Source organism: Equus asinus, chromosome 3, assembly GCF_041296235.1.
Source record: "Equus asinus isolate D_3611 breed Donkey chromosome 3, EquAss-T2T_v2, whole genome shotgun sequence".
Classification (NCBI taxonomy): Eukaryota; Metazoa; Chordata; class Mammalia; order Perissodactyla; family Equidae; genus Equus; species Equus asinus.
Genome location: NC_091792.1, coordinates 97,976,438 through 97,997,963, shown reverse-complemented (window position 1 = coordinate 97,997,963; position 21,526 = coordinate 97,976,438). Strand labels below are relative to the sequence as shown.

General features: G+C 35.3%; 1 protein-coding gene across 7 annotated transcripts in view; it reads left to right on the top strand.

The window, feature by feature from the left end:
- CFAP299 (cilia and flagella associated protein 299) overlaps positions 1-9,844 on the top strand; it is a 564,819-nt gene extending 554,975 nt beyond the window's left edge. For 4 of the 7 annotated variants that reach the window (XM_044766214.2, XM_070505538.1, XM_070505537.1 and 1 more), the window contains one exon: positions 9,601-9,837. In XM_044766214.2, the coding sequence (XP_044622149.1) occupies positions 9,601-9,696 (96 nt within the window). In that variant the 3' untranslated portion in view covers positions 9,697-9,837. Of the gene's footprint in view, positions 1-5,494; positions 5,583-9,600 lie in introns of all 7 variants that reach the window. The other 3 variants (XM_014836315.3, XM_070505539.1, XM_014836314.3) reach the window with 3 other exon arrangements.
- Positions 9,845-21,526: the final 11,682 nt, after the last annotated feature.

Genomic DNA, 21,526 nt, shown 5'->3' with positions numbered 1-21,526 from the left:
TTTGAAAGGAGGTGATGTTATTTTTCTTTTGGTTAAACTTCATTGGTACACACAAGAAAATCATTTATGAAAAACGTGAAACCCTGTACGACAGTCTCCTTTTTGTTACTTTGCTTAGTGTCTAATAGAGTACATCTTGAATATAGTTGCTTGCTAAACGGCTGATGACAAAACAAGCAAACAAAAAATATGTTAAAAGATCTTAGAGATGCTGTGGTTTCTATTAGATGTAGGAAATTGATGAAACTAAAGACACTATTGTCGAATAAACCTTTCTGGATCCATCCTGAGTGTCACAGAACTTGGGAGGCATGTGCAATGCAGACTGTGTATTGATTGATTCTTTTCTCTTTACAAATCAGTGCTCCTCACTGTACATCAGGAGCCCTCCAATCCAGACTTGTCTTTTTGGAAATTACAATTGTTCAAACATAAAAACATGTTACTTTGGAATGCAAAATGTTATCATGAGAGCTCTTTATCAACATCCAACCTACCACGGCTTGATTAGGAGCAATTTCTGTCATGTCAGTAAATATTTCCTCTTCCTCTCTCCTCACACTAGTCAGTCCTGAGAACCCTAGGTTCCATCCCTAGAGATTCAAACTGAATGGGCCTGTGGTGAGGCCCAGGGATCTATATTTTTAATATCTCGCCAGATGATCCTAAAGATTAGCTGGATTTGATATCCACTGCTTTACATAGTAATATTTTTATTACCTGTTGCTTCACTTTACTCTATGTCCATAAACTTTGTTCCTGTAAAACAAATTTTAATTCAACAGTCTTAATTTTAAGTAGTTTAAATTACACATTCCCGAGACTGCACAGACTAGAAAGTACAAACCATGTACCAAAGACTTCTGGATAACCTCCACATGACCGACCACATTAGATGCTTCCGCTGATAAATTGCTGCTGTTTTTCCTCACTTATTTGGATCATCATAGAGTGGGGGTGGTGATTGGCACTCTTGCTATCACTGCCTTATCAAGAATCGCTTTGTCAGGTAGGTTTGTCTGAAGGCTCAAATGAAACACTCTGTGTGACGGAGACTTGTAAAGCATAAACTGAAGCATGGGGCAGGGACCCTTTCCGGTCGTTTTACCATTTTGTCTCCCGTGCTAGCGTATCATAGGTGCTCAGTAAACATCGGTGGAATGAATAAATTGAATATTAAATATTTGTTAAAGAAATGAATATTAGGGCCAAAAATAATCCTGGAAACTTTTGAGGTTAAGTTTAAAATATTTTAGGATCTTAGGCACTAGAAACATACGTAGAGCTAACGCTATTTTTAGCTGAAAATTACCAGAGTAATTGACTCTGGTGCTTTTCTCTCCTTGGTCAGTGAATTAACCCTGGGGGTTCTTTACTGAACTTTGGAGTTCTGACCTGGGGTGTCCAGGACAATGACAGTGTGTTAGGTCCATGGGTTAATGAGAGAAGCAATTATTTTATTATTTTTTAAATAAACGTGTAGTCATTATTGAATATTATACAGATGCCAAAAAAAAATGGCAAATTCTACTTTCATTTTCTAGGAGCAAAAGAATATCTAGGTGAACAAGGTTTAAAATGAAAAGTAACTTCTACCAAGAAAAACACGTTTTTGCCTTTAGTGGGTTTTTATCATTGTTGTTTTAATTTAGGGGAAGTTTCCAATAGTATCTTCTCATAGCTCCTCTCTCCTCTGTTCTGTTCCTCCCAAGCGACCCCCACCCCAGCACTTGCTCCTATTAGTGGGAAAGGTGTTAATTGCCCCCTTAATGCTGCCCCCTAGTTCATTGACTGGTCTTAATTTCCCTTGCCAAGCAGATATTAAAATCAGAGGGAGCCTGTCAAAGGCTTGAAATTGCTCTTCTCAAAATGGAGGCCCATAACATTCCTACATCCTTTCCACAGCCGGTTCAAATTTAATGTCTTGAAGCTCCACCCTCCCAGTGGAGGTTCTCAATTTTATAATCTGTCTTTTTACAGGGTCCAGGTATATTTCCTACTGGTCGTCAAAAAATAAAAAAGCATACGGAATAGAATAGTTTAAGCCAGGCTATGGATTCTTCAAAGTCTCTGGCAGTTCTCCCTCAAACTCCATGCAAACTTGAATTAACGGTGCAGGGGACACTTACCGAATCATCACTACCACTTTTTGGCTCCTGGATTTTCCTCAGAGGCCTCTTGTAAACATTGCTTTTAACTACGGCACAGTCACAGTTGTTAAGTAAAGCTGAGACCTTGCCAGCTTTCTGGTTTTGCCGCCCAAATTACTGAATGTTTGGTTGATTATAGCCCTAAAACACCCACATACTAAGAAGTTTTTAAAACATTTTCTCCCCTGGGCAATCACCTGGTGTACCTGAACTGAAAATCCACCACATGGAAATTAGAGATTTACTCAACTAACTGCTGCTAAAGTCAATGGCCTTGAGGAATACATTAAAAATTACATAACAGAGCTTGGCGTTTATGAATTAAAACTCCCCAAACTTAAATGCTATGCCCTCCTCTTGACCTGGAAAACTGACTTTAATTTTATATGCAGTCTTATGGAACAACCCCTAGAGATAAACACATTGTTGTTAAGTGTCCAATGTATGAACTCTCATATGAAGTGTAGCACAGGGAAGGTAAGCTGGGGGAAAGAAAAAAATTAAATATATGATTTTGAATTATTATATGTATATCAATGCTTAGTAATAAGAAAGTATAAATGATAACCCTTCACCATCCAAGTTGAATATCTGCAGTGAAAATAAAAGTACATATCCCAGTAAAACATACACGACAAAGAAAAATTGCTGGTTTTAAGCTTCTGCTTAGAAGGGCAGCCTAAGCAAACATCACGCCAAAGGTAATGGTCTCTTTTACAGGCTAGGGAGATGAGAATGGAGAAATTTGAGGAAGAGAGGTTTACCTCCAATTCATGCTCACTTTTTCACAAAATTTACTGTCATGAATCAGGACAAGGAATATGGGAAAAGAGTGGAAAGTTAGTTTCCTGGCTGAATGAAATGATTGAACCAAAACAAAATAATTGTTTCCTCTATAATTTCAAAGAACTGATACTATTGACAAAGAAGCAGGCACCAGAAAACACACGAGTCAGGCACGGAGTCACTGTAGGTTCAAGACCTCAGTTAAGGGATTATTTCTAATTCAAAGAGAGCATGATTTCTTCTGGGTCTCAACAGTTGAACACGTAGTCAACTCCCATGACTCTTCTTAACCATTCACCACCCCAGCAGATGTGTACAGTTTCTGTTTTCTAAGTGCTGAATTTTCTCAACCAACTGCATTGTTTGTTGTTGTTGTTGCATATGTGAGATTGTTTTTAGCATTCTTGTTATCTATTGTTAAGGAATAATTTTTAAAATAAGGTAGAATCATGATTCTCCTATAGACATAAAATGAACATGTGTCAAGGATTTTTAACTCATTAATTAATGAGGGACCAGTAAGATGTTATGATTAGTTCAAAGAGGACTTCAAAGAGCAGAGACATACAAAGAGAATATGAAATTCTGAAATGAATTTACAAATAGATGCAAAACTGGACTATCAAAATCAAGGCAAAAATCAGTTGCATGCCATCGAATATAACTACTTTGCATTTATACAGACAAGAATTATTTGCATTATTATCAGATTTCTGCAACTTACAGTGTTGTAATATCAATGGAAGATGAGAAAACCTAGACGACTGAGTAGTCAAGATAGCTACTGTTTGATTTTTGCCCATTTCAAAGTCCCTCACAACTTTCCCTGACAGTCTCCTCCCCTCTTTATATCATAATAATTTCAAAGAAAGATTATTCTTATAAAATAAGGCTGGCCTCATTAGATTTGCCTGATTGTTTACATAGATGCAGTAAAAGTGTTATTTTACCATATAGGACACCTTAAGTTTCCTTTGTAAATTCTAAAGCCATACAACTTTGAACAAATAATAAATTAAATTGTGCCTGGAAGTTTTCACGAGGAGTCTCAAATTGGATTTTTAAAACCCTCCATTATTTGTTGACCTGAGGCTAGGAACCCAAGCCAAAGAAATAAATGCTCTCCACCATATTTCACTTGAAATACCTAAAATTTGGGTAAATTCCTCTATTCTCAATGTTCCCCAAATATCCTAAGATTACTTACGTATAATATATAATATTCTTGGATTTTTTAAGCCAAGAAATAAGCCAGCACTTTGTAGGGATTGCTTCCATAAGTAAATTCAAACTTAATCCCTAAAGAGTGGCTGTTCCTACCTGATTAAACTAGCATTGTTTTCAAATATGACATCCCAGGCAAGGCCTTGGTTTTACAATTTGTACAATTACATTCTGGTAGAAAGGATGACAGCTGCTTATTGAACCTATGCAAATAGCTAAATGGTCATGGAAAGTAAGGAGACTTACTATAAATTTCTGAATCCTAGAGGAATAAGTGAGAATCAGATATCATTTAAAAAGGTTTCATTTCAGTTTACAAAAGCAGAGTCTACTAAATTGCTATGGGTTACACATTGCTTAACGAGAAAGAGAAGGGTGTTCTTGTGTATCTCGAAAATAGAGTGTTAAAAGAAGATCAATAATATTCCAGAATATTGGAATATCAACAATATTACACTGGATCTTGGGTTAGCAGTCCTCCCATTTGGCCTAAAACAGGTCCTGTAAATCCTAACTCAGTCCACTCCTGGTGTAATCTGAAAGTTATCTAATCTACGCCATCTCAGATTTGAAGTGTCACTAGTTGAAGTACCTGGTATAGTCCTTTTCCACAAGATTCTGAGACTATTCCTCTTTGTTGAAGACACAAATTCTCATCTATAATCTAGAAGAGAGACTTCAGGGAAGCATCAGAGTAAAACAACACTATCTGTAGATGATAAGGACTTAAAATGGCTATGAATGATTTATTACGAATAATTTTCAAATGTGAACAGTCTGATGCGGGTTCATAATAAGAACAATACAACAGACAAAGAAGTTTAGTTCTTTCTGTGGCATGCAAAACAAAGATAATAAAGCCATTCCCTGCCCCCATCCCCAAATTAGAGAAACCATCTAAGGATAATGATTAAATTTATTTTAAAAGAAGTCTGCAAACACTCTATCTGATTCAAGAAATAGATGAAAACTATTTTATAGAGCAAAAGAATCTTGACCTAGGACATAAAATAATCCTGAGACGTAATTGTCTATACCAAGAATATCAAGTAAAGAGATTTAGTAAGTTTGCAGTAAGACCTAAACATTTGTGTTTTTAAAAACTAGCTGAAATTATCACTGATAACCTTATCCTGCTGTTTCCAGAACTCTGATAAAGATAGGAAAACCTGATGGAAATATACTTGAGAGCTGCAATCAGTGTTTTCCCTGAGGGTAAAACCATGGTATGAGACAGCAAGGGCAATGACATAACTCCAGGGACTTCTCATAAAGCATACAAAATTTCTGAAATATTTATGTTAATAATATTGTATCTATACAAATTTACCTAGGTAAAGGTGAGCACCTCTTCTGATTTGACGACTGTTCACAGAGAATTCTACAGACAAACCTGATTATTCCCAGCACCTCTTTTAAAAGGTGAAAGAATAAATCTTTGTGATTTTTCCAGGGACCCTCTGGGAAATCTCAAAGGTGGTTTTCGACATAAAAGATATCTTGAAAGTCTTATTTAATTTTTTCTATACTTAGAATCCAATTATTGAAAGGCAAAAATTAAAAAAATCATCAGAAGGTATTTGGACACTTGATTAAGATAGGGTCAGGGTGCTAGAGAAATAATACTGGGTCAACTAATTAAATAAACATTTAAAATAATAAAACATTTAAAAATAGACATAGACATTAACACGATTGTAAAAATCTTTAGCTCTTTATGTGAGGAATCTCTGTTCTTTGCTTTCTTTTATTTTTTCTTATTTTTTTGTCTTTCTTAATCAAGGATGTAATAAATCCAACATAAAGCACAAGAAATTATTCTTGTAAGACACAGAATATTTGCTACCTAGACAGATTACACAAAAGGTTAAGGGAAAAAAAGGAAAGAAAAGTCTTTCTTATAGTAGGCAAAGGAATTAACCAGTAACCCAAGAAAGCAAGCCCTTAAGATGAGGCAAACTTACTAAAATTTTAGCACATTTTCTCTCTTCATTTTAGACTCAAGTACTATAAACCAAGGCATGCAAAGTTTACTTCCAAATTTGCCCTTCATTTTGCTTCTTTATATCACAGCAATTCTTAGGGGATTCATGAGCTCAAAATAATTTTTATGTTAATACTAAGATGTTGTTTCTGTTAGCATTTCAATGCATATTCGTTGTTGCTGTGGTGAAATGAATCAGTAAGTATTGAAAAATTTCTCAATTTCAACTTCCAATATGGTAAATATTGATAGTTATAACCCACATGAAAGTTCTTTGGGGTCCTCAGCAAGTCCCAAGATTGTACAGGGTTTCTGAGAAGGAACAAAAAGAAAAGCCTGAAAACCACTACTGTGCATACCCCTACTCTAGGACAAAACTACTTTCTCTTTGGAACACAAAAGCACACAGACCACGGTATTAACGTGTCCCTATTACTCATAGTGTAATCTCAACCATTCACATTAATTGTGACTTTTAACCAAAGTAACTCCTATTTCATAGAGAAAACTAGAGGTAGGTAATTAACAACTGTCTGTCTTCCAAAAGCATTTTAACAGTCTAGCAAAGCTCATATTGCAACTTTCTACAGTCACACACATACCTTTTTTTTTTTAATTTCTTTTTTTTTTTTTTTCTGCTTTATCTCCCCAAAGCCCCCCAGTACATAGTTGTATATCCTAGTTGCAGGTCCTTCCAGTTGTGGCATATGGGATGCCGCCTCAACATGGCCTGACAAGCGGTGCCATGTCCGCACTCAGGATCCGAACCCCGGGCCTCCTCAGCGGAGCGTGCGAACTTAACCACTCAGCCACGGGGCCGACCCCTCACACACATAGCTTTTTAAAGAGACAAAATGAGCACATTAACATGGCGCAAAGGTAGGAAGTTTCCATGAGAGATAAGCAAAAGTACATAAACTTAGAATTATGCCTAATAATTAGACATCAGACTTTCAGTATTCTTAATTAGAAATTATCTAGATATCAAATGAACATTCATTATATAATTCAACTTAATAGTAGTCTAAGGCTTTATGTTACCTGAAGATCTTGGGACTTATATTCAAGGTGACATGCTAAAAAACATAATCACTATTGAAATAAAGTTGTCAGAATAATGATTTGATTTTGTTGAATACAGATTTACATTTTTCATTATCTTAAATGTCGGCTTATTTGATCAGTATACCTGAATAAATTTACGAAAAGCAAACCCAAGTAGAAAATAAGTATGCTTATATTATAACTAACACTGATAAATCAGAGAACAAGCTGTTTGTATTAAACCAAAATTACTTCAGTAGTTTGATTTACCAAAAATTTGCCTTAATTACATGAACTTAAATTTTCAAAACACTTCTGAGTTTCTGTAAGAATAACTTTTTAAGTTATTAAAGTTAAGTTATATATTGTTATTAGCACATTTAAAGTATCAAAACTTTAATTTCCTCATTTTCTTGGAATTTTATTAATATTTGATTTATAGAAGAACTTATTTACCTAAGAATTCTACAGGCCAATCGAAACAGATTTCCTTTAATTTAGGAGACTTTTTTAATTTACTAGTTCCCTTCTCAGGAAAATATTATATACTCATACAAAAAGATGAAAAGGTCTTTCCAGGTCATAAGCACATATACACACAGACTCTATACATAGAGAGCTTGTAGCTTCAGATCTAGACATTAGCCACAGGTCAAAAGAAAAGACAAAAAATTATCTGTCCATATATCCAAAAGTTGTTCTCTTTCCTGGTGGGCACAAGATTCTTAATTTGAGCTCAAAATAAACAAAGAGAATAAAATACTAACAAGTCAGATTCTCTGTTGTCTCTCACCCAAGACAGAATAAATCTCTATAATCTATTAATCCATTTACAGAGATCACAAAGTTTAAACCATAAAACCAAATTCCGAATCATTGCTGTCACCAAGGGGGAGCAATTTGTTGATTGAAAAGGTTCCAAAAACAAAAGCAAAACACAAAAATAGTAAAATGGCAAATATATAAAGAAACAGAGGATCAGGAAAGTGAAAGTTCCATTGCTACTGAGAATTTACCTCTTGGAGCCAAGAGAAGAAATTCTTGGGTATAAGTCATCCATGAGGTACAATACTCCTCCAGCAACACAGGTCACTCAGCCATCAGGTGAATCCATTGGGCGTTGCGTGGAACTTCCAAAATGTTCACAAGGTAATTTTTCTAAAAAGGATATAATCGTGACTTTCATACAGATATGAAATAAATGTGCCAAAGATTTTACTTAATTTATTAATTATAGAGGGAACCAGTAAGATATTATAAGCAGTTCAAAGGAAAATTCAAAAAGCAGAACATATACAGGGAATAAGAAAATTTGAAATTAATTTGCAAATAGATGCAAAGCAAGCCCCAATACAGAGCAAAAAGGAATAAGTAATTGCATTCCACTGGGCACAGTTAATTTGCATCTTTGTAGATAAAAATATTTTGTGTTATTATCAGTTTTCTACAACTTGAATAGTTGTAAAATAGCACCAAAAAATGAAAAGCAGAAAAAACTTGGATGGGTGAGCCACTCAGGACACTCACTCTTTTTCTTTGACCCATTTCAAAGTCTTATAATTTTACTGACTCTATTTATTAAAGATGGGTCCAATATATTCTCTCTCCCTAGCACAAGAAATTGACTGCTCAGGGGAAGAGGCAATACCAAATCTTCTCTAATCCCAGCTCTAAATTTCTCATCGTCTCTTGCTACGAGAAATGAAGAGACAGCAAGTAGCATCAAATATAGAAAAGGCCTAATGACTAATATTTTCCAATTATAGATATTGTCCAGCTCTTTTAGTATCTCTCTCTTCTTTCTTATCATTACCATATTAGTGAATACTTGTTCCCATAGGAGTCCCTAGGAGCCTGTCAGTATGATAGACTATCCTGAATAAAGGTAAAAGGAACAAATCTTTTTTCAAGGATTATAATTTGAAGGGGAAAAAAAGCAGAGCAAATAGTTTTGAAAGTGATAGGAAGCTTTTCATGAAACCCACCATATATGGGTACTTCTACCAGTCTGAATCAATTCCAAACTCGAGACGTTTTATTTGACAACTTGAAATCAAGATAGGATTCTTCTGATTTATTAACTTAAAATTACATGAGCTTGCAAAGCCTTTCACTGGGAATTCTGCAGAGTTAGTGACCCATGGGGTTCAGCAGAGACTAGACAATCATGAGCCGGGGACACTGCTTTGATCCTAGATATTTTTAGGATTGCCACAATCTAGGGCCTCAAAGTCTTGATTGGAATTGTCACTGTTGTTAGGAAAAAGAACTTGGGGGGAAATGTGGAAATATCTCGATGGCCACAGCCTCTTTAGTTTTGTTTGCTACAATATTGACTCAAGAAGAAAATTCATTTAATGCCAATTATTTGCATGGACTAGACTGATTAACAATATGATTTATGTATTTTAGGCTCAACCAGGTGACAACTCTACTAGAACCCCTATCCAGACACAGCTCTACATACAAGCTGTCATTTTTGACCACATTTCCAGAAGAAAGACTTAACTACCAACATGTTAGATGGTTCTCTAATGGTTTGCTAAATTTAAATGAATCCTGTAACCAGAAGCAAATTAAAATAATAAATTAGTCCTGTAGCTGGAAGGCAAATTGGAATAATAAAAGTTAATAAAGAAATTAGAAAGAAAACTGTAATCTTGACTGTCTTTTTGTGGCACAAATAGTCTCTTAATCTGATTTGAGGTTTTTCTAATTTTTTCCCCCTAAACACTGAAGCTGATTGCAACAGTTCATGAGAGAAAATCTTGTTGCTACTTCAAAAATACAGTAATTAGTGACATTTTGTAGCTCAGATTTTCCAAAACAAAAATTTTCCAGGTCCTGCTGTTGCCAAATATAGTGGACCAAACCTTATGCCATGTGGCAGTGCTATCTCCTAAAATCATTGACTATTGATAAGAGTTCTCAAATTGGAGCCCAGGCAGAAGGAAATATAAATATAAAAGGTTTTTATAGCACTAAATGGGTAAGTAAAATCTGAAATATCCCATGAGATAATGCATAAAATGAATGGAAGCATTTGACACGTTTATGTGCCTGGACAATATGAACCCCATGACAATGAAGCTGAGAAAATGAAATTTAAAGAAAATCAGAAAATTTTAGAGAATTGAGGACTTCATAAGAGAAAAGAACACATTTTCATAATGTGCCCCTGCAGGTGGCATTCGTGCAAAAAAGATGTTATTCAGAGGCCAGTGTGATTTAAAATTAATATTTGGTTCTTCCTCTTCTCCTTCCCATTCTCTTCTCTTCCCTTTCTAAACAGTCCATTAAGTGGGGCCACGCAAGGTGGACGTCTGCTCAGTGTGTGGATGGGAAAGCGCAGAGCAGGATGTCAGAGGTCCAATGGTGTGAGAAGGATGTATTCATGGGAGAGGTGATAGCCTGGCACAAGGCGGCAGGTCTCAATCAGGATGAGTAGACTGGTGTTAAATTAGCACTGGATGCATTGTTGTGGTCTCATTTTCCATATATAAGACAAATACAGAATATATGTTAATGTGTGTATTCATACATATTCCCTTGCTCTGTCCACTAAGAGGGCCTCAGAGCAGCAACATCCAGTATCAGTGAGCACACACTCCTACATCTTAGTTTCTCAATACCATTTTCCACCAAAAGGAAGCAAGGATCCTTGGAAAAATGACTGATCCAAGCACTGAGGCAGGGAAAACACAAGAGTCTGGAACATCTTTTTGTGCTAGAAAACAAAGAAGATCTTGAAAACTGAGGGAGATTTATCAAAAGGACTCAGAATTCACCTTGAAAGATTTCCCACTGGCCAAATCTGGGACAGTTTGGGCATCAAAATAGATAATGATAACAACAGGCATGAAATAGGAAACCATTAGTCCATACTGATCTACATAAGTGAGTAAATTGAAGGTTTTAGGAGGAGGGGGACATTTACATAGTATCTCCCCACAAAATGCTTATTAATTACAGAGAGACTGATGGAAAAGCCTGGAAGACACTACTTTCAGGAAGTGATCAAAGAGAATATGATCAGTAATGAGGCAAACTGAATTTGTTCCCCACCGAATGAGATGCAACAGAAGAACAAAGCATTGCTTTTGTAATAATCCTGCCAAAGTCGCATAACCTGAATCTAATCAAGAGAAAAGTCAGACAAACCCAAATCCAGAGACATTATACAAAATAACTGGTCTGAGATCTTCAAAAGTGTCAAGATCATGAAAGTATAAGAAAAGACTGAGGAAGACTAGAGAGACATGACAACCTAACACAGCACGTGATTCTGAGTTGTATCCTTATCCTCTCAAGGGAATTTGGGGACAATTGGTGAAAATTGAATGGTTTCTGAGGATTACGTGATAGTGATGTAAAATTGTTTGTGTTCTGATTTTGAGGATTACGTTGTGGTTATATAAGAAAACATCCTTGATTGTAGAAAATTACACTAAAGCATTTGGGCGTCAAGGGGCATCATGTTAGCAAATTATTTATAGATATTTCAGAGGGAAAAGGTCTTTGAGCTGTACTTGCAACTTCTCAGTACTTGTACTTTTTCTAAGTCTTTCTGTAAGTCTGAGATTGTTTGACATAAATATTTGATTTATTACATTTATAAGCCCAAAATCATAGCTCCTTATACTTTAAGTACAATGTATAAATCTTATTGTTCTTTCTATAGATTTGATGAAATTTTAACAACCACTTTCATGAGTCCTTCTATAGTTTAACTAAATTCCTTTAAACATTTTAAATTTTACTTATGAACTTTATTAGATTCACTTTTCTAGTAATTTCAAATTGCCAACTAAGTAAGCTTTCATATATATTTAAATAACTTGTAAATTCAATAAATTAACCTTATAATAGCTCATGTTCTCTTAGATATTTCAATATGGTTTACAAATTTATAAAATTTCAATTTAAGGTCATGCCTGAATTTTATTCAAATATCACATTTTAAATTAGAATAGTATGGCTTACCTATTAGATACTCTATCCTCTAATGTTCTAGTTTTTCTTAAATGTTTAACTATTTTAAATATTTTAAGTATAGGTATTTAAAAATACTTAATATATTTACAGATTATTCCTATATTTAATACCAAGGTTTAAGACACAAAGAAATTAATTAAATCATCACAAGTGATTTTTACATTAGCTTCTGAACTGAATTTACTGGTAGGAAATGCTGAATGGAGATTTGAGTTGAGATATGAGATGTATTTGTTTGCTAGGATGCCATTAAAAAAATACCACAGACTGAGAGGCTTAAACAGCAGAAACTTATTTTCTGACAGTTCTGGAGACTGGAAGTCCAAAATCAAGGTGTCCTCAAGTTTGGTTTCTTCTGAGGCCTCTCTGCTTAGCTTGCAGATGGCCGCCTTCTCACTGTGTCTTCCGTGGTCTTTCCTCTGTGCAGGCATCCCTCGTGTCTCTCCATATGTCAAAATTTCTTCCAGTCAGATTGGATTAGAGTAAACCCTAATGACTTCATTTTACCTTAATTACTTCTTTAAAGGTCCTATCTCAAAATATAGTAACATTCTGAAGTACTGGGGGGTAGGGCTTTAATTGTGAATGTTGGGGGGGCCAATTCAGCCTATAACATGTGATGTGGCTTAGCAGCCAATGCTAAGCCAAGTCCAGACCTCTGAGTCAATTTCTTGCCTTTCAAATGTGAGTTGTCTTGCTGTCCAAGAGCCTTGGATTCAAATATCATATTACCTAATTTTGTAGTCTGATTTGAGTTTGCAGCACCCACCCAGGTTGATTCATATTCAGTGTAGCTAGGTAAGGTTTCATTCTCCTTCTGAATTGTTTTCATATTCTTTCTATAGGCAAAGCCACAATTCCTATAAATATTTAAATGACATCTGATTGTATTGAGTCTATCTCTCATGTCTTCCCTTGCTCTGTTGTCACAAACTAATGCAACTATTGGAAACTCCCTTCATGGAAGCTCATCAAGGTGACTTTCACCCAGTAAAGAAAGAGAGCAATTAGAGAGCTGTTATGCATGAGTCCAGGGCACATTAAGGAAGTAGTTTTAACCTGAAGCTAGTGGTTGAATGCAGGGCCAAGGAAAGGGAATATGTGAAATGTATCTGAGAATCAGCAGAAGAACAGTGGGCCAAAGACACTGGACCAAAGAATGAGCTAGCCGACCAAAAGGAAATGAAACAAGAAATTGAGCAATGCAATAAAGAGTAAAGAGCATTAAGAGCCAGACTATTTGGCAAGCTGATGTTGGTAATTGGCCAAATCACTTTATCTCTCCAGACTTTGGCTCTTGATGGTCCCTTCAAAATCCAAAACATCTATGATTTCTCCTTGCTGTTTTTCTAATCTATTTATAGACTCCCTCAGGTGAATATAATAGCTTTGCAAGTGTAATTTTCTCCAAGTGATATTTTAAGTGTATTGTCCAAGACTCTGGTTGCAAGTGACAGATATCCAATTTGAACGTTTATTATAAAAATATGGATTTGTCTCCCAGAACTAAGAGAAAGGTGCATGTCTGCATCTCAGGGATAATCACGATCAAACACTTGAACACTATCAGAACTTCTACTCTATTTCATTATTGTGCTCTTCTCTGTGCATTATCATTCTCTATCTACAAAACACCCTCTGTTTCTCCAGACACACACCTCTCTCTCTCTTCTCTTTTCTTCCCTCTCACCCTCCTTCTCTCCTTTCTTTTCACCAAGTCCAGAATTCCAGAGAAGAGACACTTGACTCAGTTTCAATTAGGAGTTTAGCCTCCGCTAAGATTTAAAATATAAAATGGTCAGGCTGTGCATAATCATGTTCCCCATAATTACAGTAACTATGATAACCTTGTGAATGAATGAGGTTCTTCACAGAAGCAGGTAATTCTGCGACAAAACAATGCATCTCGTTCAATGGAGTAAGGAAATAGAGTAGGAGAGAGGAAAGGGAGAAGTCTGGGATGCTCGAGTACTCAGTCATTGGAGCAGCAATTCATTCTTCCTCTTTCACTGGTGGTGACAACAGAAGGAAAAACAGCAGTGGCAATGTGACTGGATGAATATTCTCTTTTGTATGCTTCCTGTTTTATAACACAATTTTCTAAGATAAGCAATTATATAATCAAAAGCTACCTGATACATGACCAGCCTCTTCAATTTGATTGTATCTTCCAGAATAATATGATTTACAAAGTAGACAATAACCATAAACTATCTTAATCTCAAGGAAATTAAAAGGAAATATCTATTCATTTATTTATGAAGGACCCACTGTGGACTAGGTATGCTTCCAGGGTACAACAGTAATGAATAAGTGTTTCCCTTAAGAAATCCACCAACTTGGAGTAAAAAGGAACCTAAGGGGTCTTATGTTTTCATTATTGTTGCTGTTACTGCTGCTGTTTTGAGTGGATTTCCCTTCTCATTGCAGCTACTAATAGATGGTTGTAGATGCTGTGTGAATAGGCCAAGGCTTTCCAGAACCATATTAAATCATAGGGATGATGATGCTGGTTTGTTAAGAGTACCACTAGGGAAGTATTTCCCAAAGTATGTTATCCAGCACACTAGTCTTTTTAAAGTACCTGCCAAAAAAAAAATCTGTGGTCGAATAAAGTTGTGAAATTGCGTACCACAGCTTTCTCCTAGAGACTCACAATGTGACGCAGCATTGACTCTGAGAAGTTCCAAAATAAAAAGAGCTCTATAAGTTTGCTTAGCCTAAGTTCCCAAACAAATTGTTCACTGATCAACATCCCTCCATTTTCACCATGAAACAGCTATTAGGGTTTGTGTTACTGGAGGTTTTTTGTCATTGTTTGCAAGCTCCAAAAACAAATCTCACACATTTAAGGAGAAAGAAGAATGTACTAGAATCCAAGGAAGAGTTAATAACCAAGACTCAGGAAGGAGAATACAGAGGAATTCTGGGAGGCTCTGTGTCAAGCACTGCCAGTAATAAAGCTGAGCTCCAACTACTCCCCAGTCTCTGTTTCTCAACCCCAAATTTCAAATTCTCAGAACAGGAAACCTGATCAGCCACACTAGGGTCAGGTGTCCATCCCTGGATCAGTCAGCAATGGTCAAGGTCAGATGGTAGACATAATACCTGGAGGTCCATTCCTGTGTCTCAAGGGCTGTTTCTAGAAAAAGGGGGATTATCATGAGTTGAGAAGACACCCCAAGAAATATCTACTATGAAATCTTTTGAAACGAAGACTGTAAAACACACTTTCCAAAAACCATTAAGTATGATGTTGACTCTTGATCTAATATTAATAATTTTGTTGGGAAGTATACTCCTATTCCTAATTTTGTTTTGAGACTTAACTAGGAATGGATGTCAATGTTTCCTTCCAAATGCAGTTTTGCCATCAACCAAAATTATTATTATAAATAAAATTAAGTTACATGGTATGCTATGTGTATAAATTTTGAGATGCATTCCAGGTAAAATGCTTTTTGATTGATTTTTTCAATAAACTGTCCAAATTGGTTTGCTTGTGTATTTTGGGATTTTTGAAACTCTACTTATGAGTGTGCTTTCTATGTATGTAGGGTTTTATTCTTTTCCAATAAAACTTTATTTATGGACACTGGATATTGAATTTAATGTAATTTTTTAGTTAATAGAATTTATTTTCTTAGATAAAGTTTAGGTTTACAGAAAAATTGAGCAGAAAATACAGTAGAAAATTGAGCAGAAAATACAAATAAGATAGTTTTCATATACTTCTTCTCTCCACGTTTACAGTTTCTCCTGTTGCTAACATGTCATATTAGTGTACTATATTTGTTAGAATTGATGAACCAGTATTGAAAAATTATTGACTGAGGTCTATAGTTTACATTAGGGATCAGTCTTTGTGATGTTTACTTCTATGGGTTTTGACAAACACATACTGTTTTGTGTCCACCATGATAGTATCAAAGCAAATATCCAAATATCAAGCCCTAAATATCCTCTGTTCTCCCCCACTGATCCCTCCCCCCTACCTCCTTTAACCTCTGCAACCACTTATCTTTTTACTGTCTCCATAGTTTTGCCTTTTCCAGAATGTCATATAGTTGGAATCATACAGTATATAGCCTTTTCAGAGTGGCTTCTTCTACTTAGAAATATGCATTTAAGGTCCCTCCATGTCTTTTCATGACTTCATAGCTCATTTAGTTTTTATCACTGAATAGTATTCCATTGTATGGATGGACGACAGTTTATCAGTTCACCTATGAAGGACATCTAAGCTGCTTTCCAGTTTTGACAATTATGAGTAAAACTACTATGAACATCCATGTGCAGGTTTTTGTGTAGAAATAGGTTTTCAGTTCATTTGGGTAAGTATCTAGGAGCATGATTGCTGGATCATATGGTAAGACTATGTTTAGCTTTGTAGAAAACTGTCAAACTGTCTCCCAAAGCGGCTACACCACCAGCAATGAGTGGCAATCCCTGTTGTTCTACCTCCTCGTCACCATTTGGTATTGTCAGTGTTTCGTATTTAGCTATTCTAATAGGTATGTAGTGGTGTCTTATTGTTGTTTTAATTTGTAATTTTCTAATGACATGTGAGGTTGAGCATCTTTTCATATGCTTATTTTCTGTCTGCACATCTTTTTTGGCGAGGTATCTGTTCAAATATTTTGCCCACTTTTTAACTGGACTGTTTTCTTATTGTTGAGTTTTAAGAGTTCTTCGTAAATTTTGGACACAAGTCCTTTGTCAGATATGTGTTTTGCAAATATTTTTTCCCAGTCTGTGGCTTCTCTTTTCATCCTCTTAAAGAATATAATTTTTTAAATACTATTTTGAATAGATTTTTTTAAAACTCAAAGTTAAGTTGGCTTTTTCTATATTCCAGAAAAGTGTTTATGTATAATTTGAATTCTTTTTTTTGTTTGTTTGACCTAACTCCTAACAGTAAAACCACATGGCTCAAAGCTTTTCGGAAGAAAAAGTTTTGATTATTTTTTATGAAAGAAATTAGTGTTTTCTATTTCTTCAGCCAATTTTGAATGTTAAATTTTTCTCAGAAAAATAATCTATGTCATTCAAATTTCTAATGTATTTTCATAGAATGCTACATAATATCTTTTGTAATCTATTCCCTCTATACTTTTTGTGATATCAAATATCTAATTCCTATTTTTAAAATTTGTGTTGTGCCTTTTCTCTTAGTTATATTTGTAGGAAATTTGGTCTTAAAGGGACTGTCATTTTATTTTTGAATTGATTCTGATTCTGTTTTTCTATTAATTTTCTTTCTATTTTTATTCTTCATCATATCCTTCTTCATGCCTTTTTTAGGTGTGTTTTGTTTTTCCCAAACTCCTTGAGATGTGATCAGTCATTTATTTTTATTTCTGCTTTTTTTAAAATAATGAAACCATTTAACACAAAATCTTTCCTTCTGAGAATAGTTTTGGCTACAATTAACAAATTTGGAGAATTTTTGTTCTCATTTTTCTTATTTTATAAATACTCCATACTTGTAGATGGGCATTCGCATTTAGCTAAAAGTTTTTGTTGTTGTTGTTATTTAATTTCAAAGTAACCCTAATTGCTTCTATCTAAGCTTGTGAACATGATTTCAAATTTCATTGCATTGTTGTCAAAGAAACTTGCCTTTACAGTTCCTATTTTGGGGATTTTATTAATTTTTCTTTGTAACTTAGCTTACAATTAGTTTTATTTTTTAAAGTTCCACAGGTGATTGACAAAAGCCTGCATGATGTTTGTTTTAATGCACATTTAAACTTTATGAACATAGTATCCAAGTACCTATATCTCTTGTGTTATCTCTGTATGTGTGTACGTATATATGAGTGTATACATTTTGGACCATCAGAGGCTAATAGAGGTAAGGCCAAGTTTTCTACCAAAAGCAGTGTTTATCACTCCTTGTAAATATAACAATTTTTGCTTAATTGATTTTGAAACTCTTATTTGCTATTCTCCATGGACATTGTCAGCATGGATTGTGCCTTCACTAAAAGAAGAGAATCTTCAATTTCCTCTATTTTTTTCCTGAAATTTAAAATACCAACCATGCTTTACTTCTGCTTTTATTTGTTTAATAAATGAGTGCGCATCTTACTACCACTCCCAACATTTTTTAGCACTTTTTAATGTTATCTGGTGGTATAGACCTGAGTTATTGTCGTTTTTAACATATCCTCTCTTTCAATAATATTTCTTGAAATTTAAAGTCAGTTTTGTAGCAATATTTAGGACAGTTATTCTTGATTCTATTTTTAAAGTGCTTGAATGTCACCATCAGTCCTTTTGTACCATGAAATCTCTATTCTTAAATTCTAGTTTTATCGAGTAATTTATTTTCTTGTTAATTCCAAAATTACATTTACCTTCTCATGGAAAATACTTAAGTAGAATTGAAAAATAGAGAAATGACAGTAAAGTTCCCTTCCCCACAGGTAGGCAATAGGGTGAGGCGTGTGAGCTGCCCAGAGCACACAGTTTAGCGAGGCACCCAATCTCAGGGTGCCTCCTCAAATTTGTACCCTAGGTACCTCACACACCTCACCCTAGGTCTGGCCCTGCTTCCTCCTCCTCATTCCACTACAGAAAACACACCACTGCAAACAGTTTCTTGTCTCTCTTTCCAGAAATCTGTCTGTGAGTGTGTGAGTGTCTTGGGAGGAACATTTTTTTTTAAAACTTAGGATCGTTGCTTCATACTACTCTCCATTGCAACACGCTTAGAATGAGGGTCATCTACTCACTTCAACAAATATTTATTAAGAGGCTTCTTGGTGCCTACTGTTCTAGGCATTTAAACAAAACAAAGACCCGATGAACATGGATATATTTCAGTCTTCCTAAGAACTGTATGCTATTCTAGTGTATGGATGTACCATAATGTTTTTAACCAGTGTGGTATTGATGATGTTTGAGTATTTGTTGTCACAAACTATGCTTTTGTTAGCACTCTCTTGTATTTTTGTGCAATGAAGTGAACATATATATATGTAGGAGAAATTCCTGGACATGGAACTGCTGATCAAAAGGCAGGTATGTTTAGGGGCCCGCCCAGTAGTGTAATGGTTAAGTTCACACACTCCACTTTGGCAGCCCGGGGTTCACAGGTTCGTATCCCAGGCGTGAACCTACTGCTCGTCAAGCCATGCTATGGCAGCATCCCACATGCAAAATAGAGGAAGATTGGCACAGGTGTTAGCTCAGGGCTAGTCTTCCTCACCAAAAGAAAACCCCAAAAAACAACAACAACAAATTCAAGTGTGTTTAAATGTTAATAGTTATTTTCAAATTGCCTTTCCAAAAGTTGCATCAGTTCAGAACCCTAAAGTGTATGTGAAGGTGCAATTTCCCCTCATTGATAATAGACCTTGGCAATTTTCATTATCTGGTTCCCTTATAGGTAAACATTTGTATTCCTGTGTAGTTTTAAGTTGTATTTCTTTAATTTTAAGTGAGCTTGAGCATATTTTCATATATTTATTGAGCACCTTTATATCTTTTTGTATTTTCGCCTATTTCTTATTTTGGTGTTCTTCATTTTCTAATTGGTTTGGGATATACTAAAGAAATTCTTTTTTTATGAAATATGTGATACAAATGTTTTTCTCAGTTGGTTTGTTGTTATTTGATTTTCTATGGTAACTTTCGTTGTGCAAAAGGATTTAATTTTTAAGCAGTCAAGTTCAATTGTGCTTTCATTACTAGCTTTTGTATTTCATGGCAGACAGACCTCCCCACTCCAAGATGGTAATAACTTTTAAAATTTTCTTCTGATACTTTTGTTGTCATTTTTAGATGTACATTTTTTCCATTTGTGATTTATTTTGATATAAGAAATGATGCAGGAATTTAACATAAATTTTTTCTCAAATAGCTATTAACTTGTCCCAATATTTTTCAAAATAATCCATTTTTTCTTCGCTAATTTTAAATCCCAAATTTATGATAATAAATTCTCCCCTATTTTTTAGTTTATTTCTAGTTTCTCTGTGTTATGTATTGCTGGGTCACTGCATGCTTTAATTTCTTTTTTGTTATAATAGCTTTTAACATCTTTTAGGGCAAGTTCGTCTTCATTACATTTTTTTACAGTTCACACAATGATCGCATTATCTTTAGTATCATTTTTAAAATTTCAAAAGAGCATATAAGGATTAAATAGCAATTAAGGTAAGCATTTAAAATAATATCAGTCACATAGTAAATACTCAATAAATTTTAGCTTCTTTAGTTAATTCTCCAATGAAGTAAAATCTATGTAGACTTTGTGCTCCCCACCAGAGAAGATGGTGAAATTTCCATTGTCCCCACTCACTGCACTTGGACGTTGCCTGAATGCTCTACTCATATCTGTTCCTCAACCACAGCAGAATACATGCGGCTGTCTTTAGAAATCATTTCTATAGTATAGCTCTCCATGGCTGAGGTGGGACTTTCTCCTGTTCTCAAGATGCCAAACATCAAAGGATGTCATGACAATTGTTATTCCAGGCAGGCCCGTACTTTTACCAAAATTATCCCTGTCTCTGCCCAAGGGTATTGTGCCTGGGGTATAATATCTACCACTGCAAGGATCCCCTCTTCTTTTCCAGTTATTTTAGGAGTGGTAGAGTGCTGGTACCCATGTCAGAGAGCAATGTTTTTTAAGTTGTATTCTTCAGAGCACTGAGGTTGTGCTTAAAAAAGGGTCATCTCAAAGGGTAATAGTAGCCACAGCTAGTGGAGCTCCAAGACTCTTGTGCGTTTTCAGCCAGAACAGCTCTCCTTTATGTTTCAAGAAATACTTCATTTGGACAAATGATGACATTATTTTAAAAATAAGGTAGAGGAGGAGAGGACAAGGCCGTAGAGAGACTCCTGTCCAACTGTCTACTTAGTATAGACCAGTGAATCTCAACACCAGTACTATTGACGTTTGGGGCTGAATAATTCTTTATTGTAGAGGGGCTATCTTGTGAATTGAAGGATGTTCAGCAACATCCCTGGCCTCTAGCTAGTAGCAATTCCTCCGTAATTGTGACAGACCAAACTGCAGATATTGCCCCAAATCACATGGTTGGCAAAACTGTCCCCAGTTGAGAAGCACTGGTATAGATCGTGCTTTGGCATAACGAAGCCGGAATAGTGGACGCGTGAAGCGCCTTCACATCTTCCCTCAGTTTGACAAGTTTGCTTTGGATAAATTTTGTTTCCAGTCTACTTCATCAGACTTTAATAGAGTAGAGATTCCCTCCAAACTGTTAGATTTAGTGTTTTGCTGTTTATAGGCTTAGCAAAACCGCATCAAGTCTTCCTAGTGTGAGAGCATTTAATACCAGCCTCCTTGAAGACTTTAAATTGTAAGTTA